Source organism: Echiichthys vipera (assembly GCF_963691815.1).
Source record: "Echiichthys vipera genome assembly, chromosome: 15".
Lineage (NCBI taxonomy): Eukaryota > Metazoa > Chordata > Actinopteri > Perciformes > Trachinidae > Echiichthys > Echiichthys vipera.
The window spans coordinates 16,273,687-16,287,937 of record NC_139840.1 but is presented as its reverse complement, the minus strand read 5'-3'; the positions used below and the strand labels follow the sequence as shown (position 1 = coordinate 16,287,937).

Genomic DNA, 14,251 nt, shown 5'->3' with positions numbered 1-14,251 from the left:
TTCAAGCACAAGAAAATAAAGAAATATTCTCTTATCTTAGCCACACTGAGGAGCATTAAACCACAGTGACCATGCCCAGATCGCTGTCTTTCACTCACCCATGAATGCAAAACACACAATAAAACATATGACCCATCACAGCCGCAAACAGTTTGACGCATCATTCGTCACATATACACTGAGTACCCCGTTCTGATGTGTCTTTGTGTTGCTCCAGGAAAAGCCTTGGAAGGAGAAAGAAGTGGACAGCTGGGGGAAAGGAAGGATAGATAAATGGATGTATGGATGGGTGGTTCCTTAGATGGATGGATTGGTGAATAAAGAGAGTAATCTTCTTGGTTTGCCAGGTGTTCAAAAATCAATCCCCTTCTTTGTCAGTAAAGCAGGGTGACTCACATCTCACCTGGACTTGTGATCATGCTCGTCTGGGCGACTTCTTAAACTATGCAACCAATCCATATGCAATCAGGTAGTCATGCAAGTACAAAAAAACAATGGCTGCAATGTAACACACAGTCTTAAAGTCTTTTTTTTTTAAATGTGCACACATCACCTTAGCAAGGAAGGCTAGTGCAGTCCAAGCATTGTCCTGTGAGCCTAATTAATTATGACTTTGGTTAGCAGCCAACAGAGAGAGAGGACAGCCCCCTTCTGCCTGAAACCTCCACAACATTGCTCAAAAGTGAACCCACATTCAGGGTTAACACAAATCCCCAGCATGTCCCCCTAACCATACATCCAGCATCACACCACAGGCACTGTAATTGGTGCGCCTCGGAATGCAAGGAAAAATTAGAAAAGCAGTAGAGGGAAAGGGGTGATTAATTTGCTGGAGGAGGAGGTCGATGGCAATGTAAATCATTGCATGTCAGCGCAATTTAATTTCCCGGATTCCCTCAGCCTTGTCTGCCACGCCGGCCTTGCTCACTGATTGGTTAGCATCAGGTCATAGCTGAAAAAGTCAAAGAGTGAAGGGCACCATGCATAGACTAATTACAGCATAGGACCCTTTGCGGGACCTGTGGACGCCCCAGCCCCCCCCCCCCCCCCCCCCCCCCCCCCCCCCCCCCTTCTGTTTACATGTTCCCTGGAATAGAGGAAGAGGGGTCAGGAGAATAAGTGACATGGACATCTTGAGCAACATCAGCTAAGTCCTCGTGAACTGATCACATTTAGACCTTAACAGGCATATTGAAGGACTCTCATATGTGATATGACTAAAACTGCTCTCTTGATTTGGAAGGAACCAAAATAGTAATGGAACTGGAACTGGACATTTTATTTGAATGCTTTAGATAACAGCACTCAGTATGAAAGTGAAGCACTGCCAACACTTTGCTGTGCTCATTTTAAAATCCCTATCAGTACAAAAACACTCAGTGTGTTACCATCAAAACAGCTCCCCAGGTTAAAACCTCACCTGCCCTATTGACTCTGCAGATAATACCCTAAAGGAGACTTTGTTTGCATTAAACAACATCAAAATGCAGACTGCAATCTATAATCCAATCCCCACCTTTTACACCCTGTTTTATTAGCAAGCTCAGCAGCACAGACAGCGGAGAGGCTGCTCCTCTTTGTTGCTAAACAAAGACCAATTCATTGAGGTTTACTCAGAGGGGTCAAGCATACAAAGGAAGCTATTCCTGGGGAGCAATTAGTTCCTAGCCACACCAATGTGAGGTCATGTCTCCTCTGGCCCTTTTGACACTTCCTGTTCACACCTGGGCAACTACTTCCTGCAAATCATTTACACTGTATGTTGTGGTTTTCTTTTTTTTTTTTTTTTGCATATAAAATTAATAAGTAATTCTAACAGAGAGAGCAGTTTTCACCTGAGCTCAGCCACAAAAGATGGAAACAAAATAGAAGTAAAGTACAGTGTGTGTTATTTTTCTACACCTATATTTAGATGAAGACAAATTATTTTGAGAACTATATTTTCATACCTGCAGTACTGTCTCAAAGGTTATTTGACTCTGTGCTGCTGATCTCAAGTTTTTGCATGTGTTGAAATATCTCTGAAATTAATTCTAAAGGCTCTTTTTATTGCATAACATTATCATATTTATTCATAATTTATTCAATGCTACCACAGTTCTGTGCACTCACAGTGTAAACAATGAATCATTTTCAGAGATAGCCCCCAAGGTAGGTTTATGAAGCAAGGGGGAATATCCAGTCCCAGGTAAGACTGGTATAATAGGTTGTGTAAGGCCACTGGAGGCTGGTGATCCAAAGTAAGATAGGGGCAGGTAAAATACAGGACATGGATCAGTGACTTGCAAAATAAAAGCATATGGCTATTGTTAGTATGTTAATATTGTACATTTATTCAACCCTACACTATAAGTGAAACACCTTTTTTAAAAATCTTTCATTGACTAGTTTTGTTATAAAACGCAGGCAACAACACACAGAAGTCAATGAGTCAAAACAGGGTCAAGTGATACTAAACACACACACACACACACACACACATACACACACACACACACACACACACACTCACTCACTCACTCACTCACTCACTCACTCACTCACTCACTCACTCACTCACTCATCAGAGCTTGTATCTCTCTCTCTCTCTCTCTCTCTCTCTCTCTCTCTCTCTCTCTCTCTCTCTCTCTCTCTCCCTCACTCATACACACACACACAAATAAACAAATAAAAACACATGCACAAAGTCAGACATGCCGGGTGTCTGAATGACCTATGCCATGTGTTTGTGAGGGTGTAAGAGTGTGTTTTGAATTAGGAAGAGGAGAGGCAGAAGATAAACTAATGATGGCTGCTAATAATTACAGATCTGTAGTGTGGAGGAGTTAATGAGGAGCCAAAGCCTCCCATGATGCCCCAGAAATAATGAATGAGGAGTGAGAGAGAGGAGGGAGGGGGATAATGGGGGGGGGGGGGTAGCTGTCAGTTTTCAGAGGCCGCAATGCCCTTTGGTTTCTCTGCACTCTGGGCATGTCAACGAGAGAGGAGCCTTCCCAGAGGAGGCTTGTCTCCACACTAATGAAGATGTGACAGACCTCCGGTCCGTGACTTGCAGAGTATAGGAAAGAGGAGGAAAAAGGATGAGGAAGACAGACGGCTAATATAAAATGAAAAGCAGTGAAAAGGTGAAAGGTTGCCAAGACAGAAGAAGAAGAAGACGAATGAGACAGTGTCACATAGAAGCAGCACTTATTAGACTGATAGGTGATGGTTTATATGTCAGCAACAAATTGACTGTATCTTCAAAAAATATACAGATAAAAAACTGAGTGGTAAAATAGAGAATGTTACCCATGGTCCATAAATAAAAGCTGAACATTGCAAGTACTCACTAGAGAGCTGGTGTAGCTGGGATCAGAGGTGTCATCCTGTAGGTAGCGTGACAGACCAAAGTCAGACACTTTACACACCAGGTTGCTGTTGACCAGAATGTTTCGTGCAGCCAAGTCACGGTGGACGTAGTTCATTTCTGAGAGATATTTCATCCCAGCTGAGATCCCACGCATCATCCCCACCAACTGGATCACCGTGAACTGGCCATCATTTTGCTAGAGGACAGCGAGAAAACAAATAAAAGCAGTTATTAAGATATTATCTTTGGTGTGATTACCATAAATGACGATAGCTGATGGATAAAGAAATATCAGAAAATACTTATATTACTGCCTTTTAATGATAATGAACTCAGTATTTTGGTTCTACTATGTTTACTGAAAATTCCCAGTTTGAATGTTGTTGTTCTTTTTAAATGCATACCGTTTGAATCTGATTAGGAAATATCAGTGCAGATAAATTACATGTTTGTGATATTTTCTGATGTGTTTTACAGGCGTGTCTTCAGAAATACTGCCCAGGGTGAATCTCCTCTAGAATTATAAATACTTTGTAGTTGTCATTATTACCACAGACAAAGGGTTCATGCTCATACAGTGGCAATGGCAAAAAGATAAGTTTAATAATACCTGGATGTATATAAGAAGTTGGCTGATCTACCTGCTTTTCCCATCTGAGGTTAGAGCAACCTTTGCTCAGTAATTCTGTTTTTTTCCTGCCTACTTTTCTATTAAAAAATTGACATCCTGATTTTTTTTTGCCTTTACAAATCCCCTTAATATCCAGAGGAAAAGTAGGCTTGTATTACTTAAGGAATATTGATACCAGTCATGCTCATTACAGGTGTTAGACCAATGTTCCATTCAGGAATGCATGCATCCATTTTTTTAACATCCACGCAAGGTGCCCCTACCCCTGTACTAATGCTCTGAAGAGCAAGCTTTGAACCCCTGAGATGCAGTAACAAATAAGAGGGTAAGGGAGATCGATGGAAACACAAGTCGGATGTGGCGGTTAGCAAAGCCAACTTCAAAGAGCGCCTTTAAACCCACCCTAGATCAAAGTGGAATAGAACACCAATCCATGAGACTGAAGGTGGAAAAAAAGTGAATTGAATATTGATTAAGCTGTATGTCCACTCAATCCTGACTATAAAAGAATAAGTAAAGAGTCCATTAAAAGCTCCAGGCATTAATAGAGAAATTAAATGCTGATAGAGCTAGCTAATAGAAATTTTCAAATTAAAAACGATTAAAATCATGTTCATTGTTTTAAAACATATTCTCTGTTGGCACAAGATAGGTATTAAGAGAGATTCTTAGCCTGGACTCCTTTTCTTGGCCTGTTAAACTTACTTACTAATTCAGTTCCAAGTAGCTTCTCAGTTCTGTAGTGTAAGGTTTCTGTTCAGCTCCTAATTAAGAGTTTTGATCACCTCATACAACTATATTCAGCTTTGTATTACATAATACATTTATGTGTCCACAAAAACTACTCACCCTGAGGAAGGAGTCAAGGGCACCATTCTCCATAAACTCTGTGACGATCATGACCGGACGGCTCTTTGTGACTACACCTTCCAGGCGGATAATGTTTGGGTGGTCAAACTGGCCCATGATTGACGCCTCAGACAAGAAGTCCCGCCTCTGCTTGTCCACATAACCCGCCTTCAGGGTCTTGATGGCTACATATATCTCCCTCTTACCAGGCAGCTTCAAACGACCCTTGTACACTTCACCAAATTCACCTAGAGGGGAGATAAAGAGAGGTGGACAGTGGTTGCTCTGTCAAAAACAAGAACTGTTCTATTTTTGTCTGCTCAAAAGGTGATCACACAAAAGATTAGTAGAGTTGATAGATCTAAATCTATTCATCTATCAAGCTAATTTACATCTCATGTCCCTTGGAGGAAATTATAGATCTTTATTTAGTCCATATCAAGCATGCTGAGTGTTGTCCAATACTCCTCTAGTATTCCTTGATGATATTCTTAAAGCGTGGCGCCTCTGTCTCACACCATTTATCTATCCTTAAAGCCAGCCAAGTGTTTTCCTATTCCCAAATCATAGAATAACAGGCAAGCACTATCTGGTAAATATCTGGAACCCGAATTGTCACCACCTTGGTGTCCTACAGAGACACCACACAGTGAAATCAACAAAAACGGAAATCTTTAATTAGTTAGTCCCCTTTCATCCCTTACCCATATCCTATCTCTGTCCTTTCTTCACACCTAGCTTGCTGAGTAAGCCAGCCTGCAGGAGCTATTGCAGGCCCAGTCTCATTAGCAAAGGTATTTTAGCCTCTGTATGAACCAACACATATGGTATCAGCATGACCTTCCTGCTGTAAAAAAAAAGGTGCGTCGTGTATTTTAATGTCCAGATGCTTTGCATTTACTTCAAAGCAAACTGCCCCTAATTGTCAGTTCATCAATTTAAACAGACAGTTTAACACTTCATAGAAAGACAAAGAAAAAAGTACAGAAAACTAAAAAAATCCTCCATATGTAAGGTAAATGAAAGGGGTGAGGTAGAACATGTTAGAGAGCAACACTAATAGGGCCAAAAAAATATGGAAGCAAAGGGAATAGGCCTCAAGGCTTGAGTTATTTCTAATGCCATTTGGTTTCAGGGTAGCTGGTCTATATGCTACTAGTGCTCTTGACATGGGCCCTTGACATGTCCAGACTTTACAACTTTGAACCGATGCACACTTAACTTGTTAGCTCACAAGCACACATATGTTATATACAGAAGTACATGGAAACATAGTCATGCACAAACACGCACACACACAGAGTGTGCCATAGCATCCATTCTCCATACCTGCACCGATGACCTCCTCAATCTTGACAGTGGAGACGTCTATCTCCTTGGCAAATTCTCGCACAGCTTCGTTGGGGTCTTCGTAGGTAAAGGGATCGATGTAGATCTTCATCCCCGGGGAGCCTGAGAAGTGGGTCGGGCAGCCCAGTGGGGATGGGCAGTTAGACATGTCGGCTCGCAAAGAGAGTTCTAGAACAATCAAAGTGCTCAATGAGCTTTCCGAAAGAAGACAGACTTTGGCTAATGTCTATTGCTGATTAATGACTTGCTCTTCAGGTCTTAGCCTAAATCACAATGTGACACAGCATTACTTTCAGTAAGCTCTTAACAGTTGTAAATGATGATTACTCCATTTGCTCTAAGGTCCTCCTCAGAGACAACACTACAGTATGCAAATGAATAAAAGAATATATTGCACACATTGAATAATATATGTGGATTATTAAAGGAGCGGTCTCAGTAAAGAGTAGAGCAAAAAAACAACAAAAAACAACAAAAAGATACAGAACGATAAACCGATGAGGGTATGCAGAAAGAGTAAATGTAGACAGATTTTTTTTTTTCCCATTTATCCCTCACCCTGGCAGCCCCTGCTCTTTGATCGTGGTGGAACCAATTTCCTCACAGCCTTTCCCTATAGGAACTCAAAGAGATAAAACCACTGCACTATCAACTAGCTCTTTATGCTGTTCTGCAATAGGTGACTCAGTTCAGAGAGTGTGAAAATGTCTGCAAACGGAGGCAAGATTGTCAATGTCGACAGGCTGGGCGGGGAGGAGTGCCGAAAAACACTTGTAAACAAATTCAGTACAGGCTGCCACAAGATGGACATTACGACGAGCAAACAGACGTCAAATCATCATTTCTGCAGTGACACCCAAGGGCAGCCCTCTTTCTCAGAGCTGTTTAGTCAAAACCTTGGCAGCCATGATTGGAATAAAACCATCTCCATCAAGTCAATTTGTGCCTGCTTATTTGCATAAGCCACATAGAGAGAGGGAGGTGTCTCAAGAGACAGGAGGAGGATAAGGTTCGGTCGTGGAGGGATCAAGGTGCCTCACCTCACTCTTGACTAGAAGCTGATTCTAGTTACTGCACTAATTGCCTTGAACCCTTTCTGTGTGAATGTAATTGCTCATTAGAGATTCCATGCAGATTGGATTCAAGTTAATCCATCAGAGGGTTTACAGCTTTCTTTTTTATAAAGTCGTATTTACAAGTGTCACTAAGCTCTTCATACAGCAGTGCCAATGGGTGGGACTCCAAATCTCAGCATGGAGCAAAAACAACAACAAACATATAAGAACACATGCGCTTAAACCCCATGCACGCGCACACACATCCATTACTTTCTAGTTTACAGTCAAAAGCCTATGTTCATATATAATTTAAAATGCAAACAGTTTATCTCCCTCCCTCCCTCTGGTACAGCCCTGGTTAACTGGACTCATCTTTTTATGGCCATCAGATGAAATATAGATTCCTACTTTAATATTTCATAGGTCCTTCATTTGAGTGTTTGAAGCAAATGTAACGAAAACTTCAGTTCTATTTTTATCCGACATATAAAACAACAAGCATTTCAGGAGAAAATGGCTGCTGCAATGACTCATGGGCATATGATCAGAGTTTGTTCCCAGAGGACAAAAAGATACAAAGTGTCTTTTGTTTCCACAGCAATTAGTAGTCTGAATTTGTACGTGATCTTGGCACCTAAGCACTTTATGTATTCAGCGGATTTTTGTACTTTTTTTACTAATTTTAAGTGGTCTTACATTCGTACGGTTTGTCCCTGCGATCGGTCCAGATTGTTGCATTATGTGATTGTTTTTATTATGATGAATGTGTTTATATACCTGGCTTCAATCAAATTGTCACTGGTGGGATAATTAAGTTTGACTTGACATGAGATAACATGCACCATAACTTGATACCTTTCTTAATAAGATGACTGCATATAATATATATGGGAAAAATGGACAAACTAATACATTTAAATAATTTTGATTATGAATCCAAATAAAGTCCTCAGGCTATGACAAAATTGCTTAAACAGTCGAGGGTATTTAGTGGACCTGAATTATAAATTACAGTTTACTGCACTGCACTTAACCATGTTATTTTCAACAATGTCCAGCATTTAGTCTGTTATTAGTCTGCCCTGCTCGTTAACTAAATGGCCCTAATGCATCCACAAATCAACTGTACAGCAGTAATGCTTGTATTTATCTATTACTGGCTATCAGTACAATCAAATTACTGGTCCTACTACACAGAATATACTTATCGCCTAAAGACAAACAGCAATGTCAAAAAGCTTCATAAATGCCCCTGGTTTGAAGTTTAATGAATGATTTCATATGTTAGTCTTTCACCAAAAGAAAACATAATTTATTATAATTCATTTTGCCTGACAGTTATTGTAATTTAAAGTATATAGTAATTTTATGTATTATGTGATTATCCACTTTGAAAAATTAACATACACAACTGCTAAACACTACGCCTTAAGTGAATACATGTCATTATATGTCGGCCTGAGATGCACACTAATCTATTCTGTGGCTCTGTAAATATAATGAGTTGAGTTTATTTCCTAAACACAAACTAATTATCCATCGTTTGATGTCAGAAAATCATTTGTCAGACACACACTGAAGCTTATTAGCATGGAAATCAAAGAGGGGATCTAAAAAATGTATGGGATTAACAGTCACATTTGTATAGATGATAGTTTGAGTTAATCATGCATGTGGTTCCTTCTGGAAGACACAATTATGATCAGCAAAAATGGGTTTGACCTATAATACTTAAGATAATGAAGGGCAATGACAAATGCCACAAATGTCAACCGATGCTTACCAATTCTGTTCATGCCCTAGCATACTCACTGAATTGTTTGTATGAATGCAGTATGCGGCGGTAAATAAAAAAGAAAGAAACAATTGAAGTCTAAATATTTTTGGCATCTAACAATAACTAGCTGGGTTTCCAAATCACGTTCTCATTTGGTGTGAGCACCAGATGCTCAAGCACAAACAACAGCTGAAGCTACAAAGCAACAGGGTTCGAACTTTAGTGATGCAAAGAGGCGTTCGTACTCATATGCAAAAAAGCATCAGGGCATACAGTAAACACACAATACTTATAAATGTCTGTCAGTTAATTGGCTGTTGTTGACAGGTTGTTGATGTGTGGAAAAGAGTAAAAGGGAATAGATGCACTGAAACAAATTGAAAATGCTCTGACGCAGCGAGGTGTGTATAATATGTTGGGATGAACACCGGTGGTACTGATGATGTGCTGATGTGTGCAATTAAAACCAAAAAAAATCAGATCCAAGCCATGCAAGCAGCACTTGATTCATCTGTGGGAATAATATGTGTGTTCATGCGTGTGTCCCAATCTGCTTGTCATGACATCCCTGTGTTTGATGTAATGTTGAGGTCTGATTTTCATAACCGTGACCACACCGTGCTGCACTGCTGCATTTACAGTATGAGTAGCATCCCTCTTGATGCCTGTCACATTAGGTGGGCTGGGAATGAGGACAGTAGGCAGCCGGGTGAAAGCCAGCAACACATTTTTGGAGATTCACCCAAAACAATTGGCTGAGCTGTGCTATTTAATTGTTGCGTTGAATACTGTAATTACAAAACTGCCAGTCAAATCTTGAGAGAATAGAAGAAAACAATGCATTATTGGGTTGGGGATTACTTCATGAGTGTTGGCGGTGTGAAGGTTGAAGGAATAAACATATGAATAGGATCTCTTATCAGCATTTTATTTCCTCTCCACTTCAAATTGCTTATTTGATGATTAGGGCTGCGAGCGTCTCTGATCTTTTGTTTATTTTCACCACTCATGTTAATTGCATTTGGCTTTCCCAAAGATAGCCTGTGACAAAACTGGCTCTTCTGCCCACAGCAGGTTTAATGAGCACCCGGCTGCCACTGCTATAGCTTTGACACAAAGTAACCGTGTTGAAACGCTTTGCTGTGTCAGGCTCAACAAAACTCTATCCCCCTGAGTGAGCCCCTTTTCAGACTGCTAGGTCGGCAGTACATAGGGCTTTCATTTGAGGCACAAATCTCATACACACCCTTTTCGTGTGTTTGTGTGTGTGTGAGACGTTTTATGTGTGTGTCCCTCCAGGCTCCTTCCCCTCATCAGTCTGTGCCAGGGGAGTGCTTAAAACTTGACTCAATCTCAGCTACTGTACAGCCCTGAGATGACTGTCAGTCTCAGTCTTAGTTTAAAGAAAGGAAAATGTCTTTTAAATCCAGACACCTGCTACTTGAGGTAGTATCTCTTTCACCTTAGCTCCTCGTCATTAATGCATAATGTAAGAGTGCATGCTGATTTACATGTAATATATATGCTACCATAGCAGTAGAGGACTGGACAGAGGAGAAAATGGAGGTGTGGCAAATACAAATAAAATATATGAGAACACATTTAGAAAAAACATATCTCCACAGGAGAAGTGAAAAATATTGTTCTGCTCCGTTAGAAATTTCCGTGGACTATACTGACTGAAAAGTCTCTTAGTTCAGGAACTATGAGCCAAAAATGTACTTCATAAACAGCCATATGGCTGCCAAAATCTGAGAAGTAGGTTTTGAAATATCCAGCAAATTAATAGATAGAAAAAACTTATGGGCCCCAAAACAACTGGATTAAGCTATAAGTATTAGGGTGCACTCACCTCTTCCTGTGCTGTAATGTTGCAACTTGTCACTATACACCGCCTCCTTGGTGTATGCCCTTTTCCTGAGGGAGCGATGAATATTGAGAGGAGAGAGAAGAGAGAGATGACAAGATGAAAGGAAGTGTAAACGAGGCCTTATTATGCTTCATGTTTCTCTGTATGGCCTGAAAATTATGTGGCTGAAATTAAATCAGTTGCAGAGGGTTAGCAATGGCAAATGAAGTTTATGAAAATGAGCTGATTTTTAATTAGACCTTGATAGGATCTCTCTGCTTTTCATCTGTCTTCTCGGCCTCAGCATCAAAAGAGCCTGGCCTGTTTGATGAACACTTTACTTGCTCAATGTTGCACATTGCACTGCAGAAATTCGACTTTCATATATTTAAAGCAGAAGCAAGATAGGAATGTGACAATGTGACAAACTGTTGCAAAATGAAATTGGTTTGACTTAAGTGAGTTAACAGGGCATAGTAAGAGTTGTTAGGTTCTCTATGTAAGTGAATATTCTATTTAAAATAGGTCAACTTAGCTTTCCTTTCCTTTCTGTCTAAATTGATTGCTATTGCTACATGCTCTGTATGTGAGTATATTTACACACTGTGTGTTCCAAAGTATGACCTGGGGATGTCTCAAGCTGAGTTTCATTATCAAAGAATATCAGTACTTTTAAAAAACATTTACACATATATTACACTTGCATTTTACTCTGACATAACATGCAAAGTTGTCTATATGCCACGTAGGTTTGGAATATACAGCAGATTAATAGATAGATTCTGACTGGAAAACTGTGCAATTCATTACATGCTGGGCTTCTGTATAGGCTAACATGGGGTCCATGTTATTATGCCCACCCCCGATATTTGCTGCAGTTCCCCAGGAAGCTAAATGCTGCCATTACAATGGCAGAGGTTAGCTAGATTTTTAATTATTTTCTTCTTGAGAATAAAAACTTGCGAGCATGAAAATAAGCAAAATTAAAAATGTATACATTTATTTGTCAGGGACCGAGAAGGAAAATATGGTTACCTGCTGCACACAATGGAGATAGCAACAAGGGAAACAATAAAGACCACTCCTGCTGCCGCTGAACCCGCAATCAGAGGAAGCTGTTCCCTCAGCTCAGACTTGAAGTCATCTGTGTTCCACAAAGAGAAAGGCAAACGGATAGACATTGAAAACGGCTTAAGTAGAGCTTCAGGAGCATGACTGTATATTTGGAGGAGGTGTGTGTTTGGGAAGTGAAGAAAAGGGAGAAGAAAAGGCAGAGCAGAATGGTTAGACTGGTTCTACTGATGGATAAAGAAAACATAAACATCTGTCCGCTGAGCGATGCTGACCGGAATCGAGACGGAAGCGAGACTTGATTGACAGGTTGTGTTTGATAAACCAGGAGAGAGACAGTGAGACAGCGAGTGACAGAGAAGCATAAAAGTGAGGGGGGCCTCTAAGCCATCTCTGCTGCAATACCTGTCAGAAACGAGCGGACAAGAAAGTGAACCTAAGAATGTTGTTTCTCAGGTGTTGAAAAGGAAGTTATCTACTGCCAATCACACATGTACCTAGCCTAAACATGTTTATGTACATAGCTGGGGCAGGCTGGTGGAAGTTCAGAGGATGGCTTAAATACCTACCTAAAACCTCTACACAGCATAATCCTCAGTTATCTTTTTGTATGCCTGTCTTCCAGTGACTTTGGCACCAGCAAACACTGTAGTTAAAGCAATGCACGATTTAGCATGCTGCAGGCAAATCAGCAGCTTCTAAATCCAATCCACCGTGTAGAATGGGCCTATTGGATTAAAGTGATAAAGGGAGAACTAATGCATCTTCCAAGCACTGTGAGAGCTGGGATATATGAGGAAATTCAATGTGACAGGAATTTGTCCCTCTTTTAACTTGCACATTCATCAAGTATGTTTTAAAGCAAACACTGTGAATGATGATTCGTATTCTCAAGCTTCCAGGCAGTCTTCCTGTTCTCTAGTGATGAATATTAGGCGTGAGAGGTCCAGATAAATGCAGCCTTCACCCATGATTGTGAACTAGGGATTTTGCCTGACAGACAGATATCGCACAGCTACATGTACATGTTCTAGTGGTAAAGGCTCTTATTACAATCAGTCAGTTACAGCCTATTAGAGAACTGCGACATCAGTAACCCTAATGGACCAATTATGTCTTTTTCATCAAACCTGTCAGTCAAGTCTGCACTGTTTGCAATGTGCATTCGTCTGTATAGAGGTGACAATATGACACATTGTGGAAGTGTATGAAAAAGTGTGGACAGGAAGACAAAAGGGATTACCGTATTTTTCTTATTATAAGTCGCAGTTTTTTTCATAGTTTGGCAGGGGGGGCGACTTATACTCTGGAGCGACTTATGTGTGAAATTATTAACACATTACCGTAAAATATCAAATAATAGCCCGGGCTATTATTTATCTCAGTCACGTAAGAGACTAGGCGTATATCAGCAATCTTCACACACACACGTCAACCAATCAAAATTCGGCGGGGGCTGGTCATGGCAGAAGTGCATTGTGAAAAAAAAGATGCTACCTGTGGTGTATCTGATCGAGCACTCGGTGCTCGACTGTTCATGACCGTGTCACTCAGTGTGTGCGGTGATTGATTGTTCCTGTATGTGTGTTATAAAGTTGTGCGGCTACTAAAAGAGCACATGTTACAGCCTCGCCTCCGTTTGTGATATTTATCATAGAGACCCACAATGCGCACTACAATAGTCACGCAATAACATAAAACCACAACACTACCTGCCAATGCGTGAGCTAAGCGGCGCATAGTCTACCTTTGGAGTTGGCGGAGTTGTTCAGAAGTGACACCGAGGAAGAAGAGTTCATTGGATTTAGTGATTAGGAGTGACAGATTGTTTGGTAAACGTATAGCATGTTCTATATGTTATAGTTATGTGAATGACTCTTACCGTAATATGTTACGTTAACATACCAGGCACGTTCTCAGTTCGTTGTTTATGCGTCATATAACGTACACTTATTCAGCCTGTTGTTCTCTATTCTAGTTTTATTTTAAATTGCCTTTCAAGATGAAATGTCTATTCTTGGTGTTGGATTTTATCAAATAAATGTCCCCAAAAAAAGCGACTTATACTCTAGTGCGACTTATAAATGTTTTTTTCCTTCTTTATTATGCATTTTCGGCCGGTGAGACTTATACTCCGGAGCGAATCCGAAAAATACGGTATATGTTTTTTAGAAATACATGAAGGGAGAGCGGTGGTTGGATTGTGTTGTCTTCATGAGACAGTGGAGCGGCTTGACAGGGGGAAGGGGAGATGGGAATAGGGGCAGAAGGTGGAGCTGTGGGTGTGACTGTCAGCAGTTCTCTAGCGTCTGCT

The 14,251-nt window shown here is 40.5% G+C and overlaps 1 protein-coding gene across 1 annotated transcript in view; it reads right to left on the bottom strand.

Annotated features, from left to right (window-relative positions):
- Positions 1 to 14,251, bottom strand: part of LOC310957681 (ephrin type-B receptor 1-B) — a 154,129-nt gene that overhangs the window by 13,598 nt on the left and 126,280 nt on the right. The window contains exons 8-12 of the mRNA XM_083928366.1: positions 11,902 to 12,010; positions 10,870 to 10,934; positions 6,162 to 6,284; positions 4,833 to 5,080; positions 3,333 to 3,548 (exon numbers count right to left, since the gene is read on the bottom strand). Of these exons, the coding sequence (XP_083784492.1) occupies positions 3,333 to 3,548; positions 4,833 to 5,080; positions 6,162 to 6,284; positions 10,870 to 10,934; positions 11,902 to 12,010 (761 nt within the window). The remainder of the gene's footprint in view (positions 1 to 3,332; positions 3,549 to 4,832; positions 5,081 to 6,161; positions 6,285 to 10,869; positions 10,935 to 11,901; positions 12,011 to 14,251) is intronic.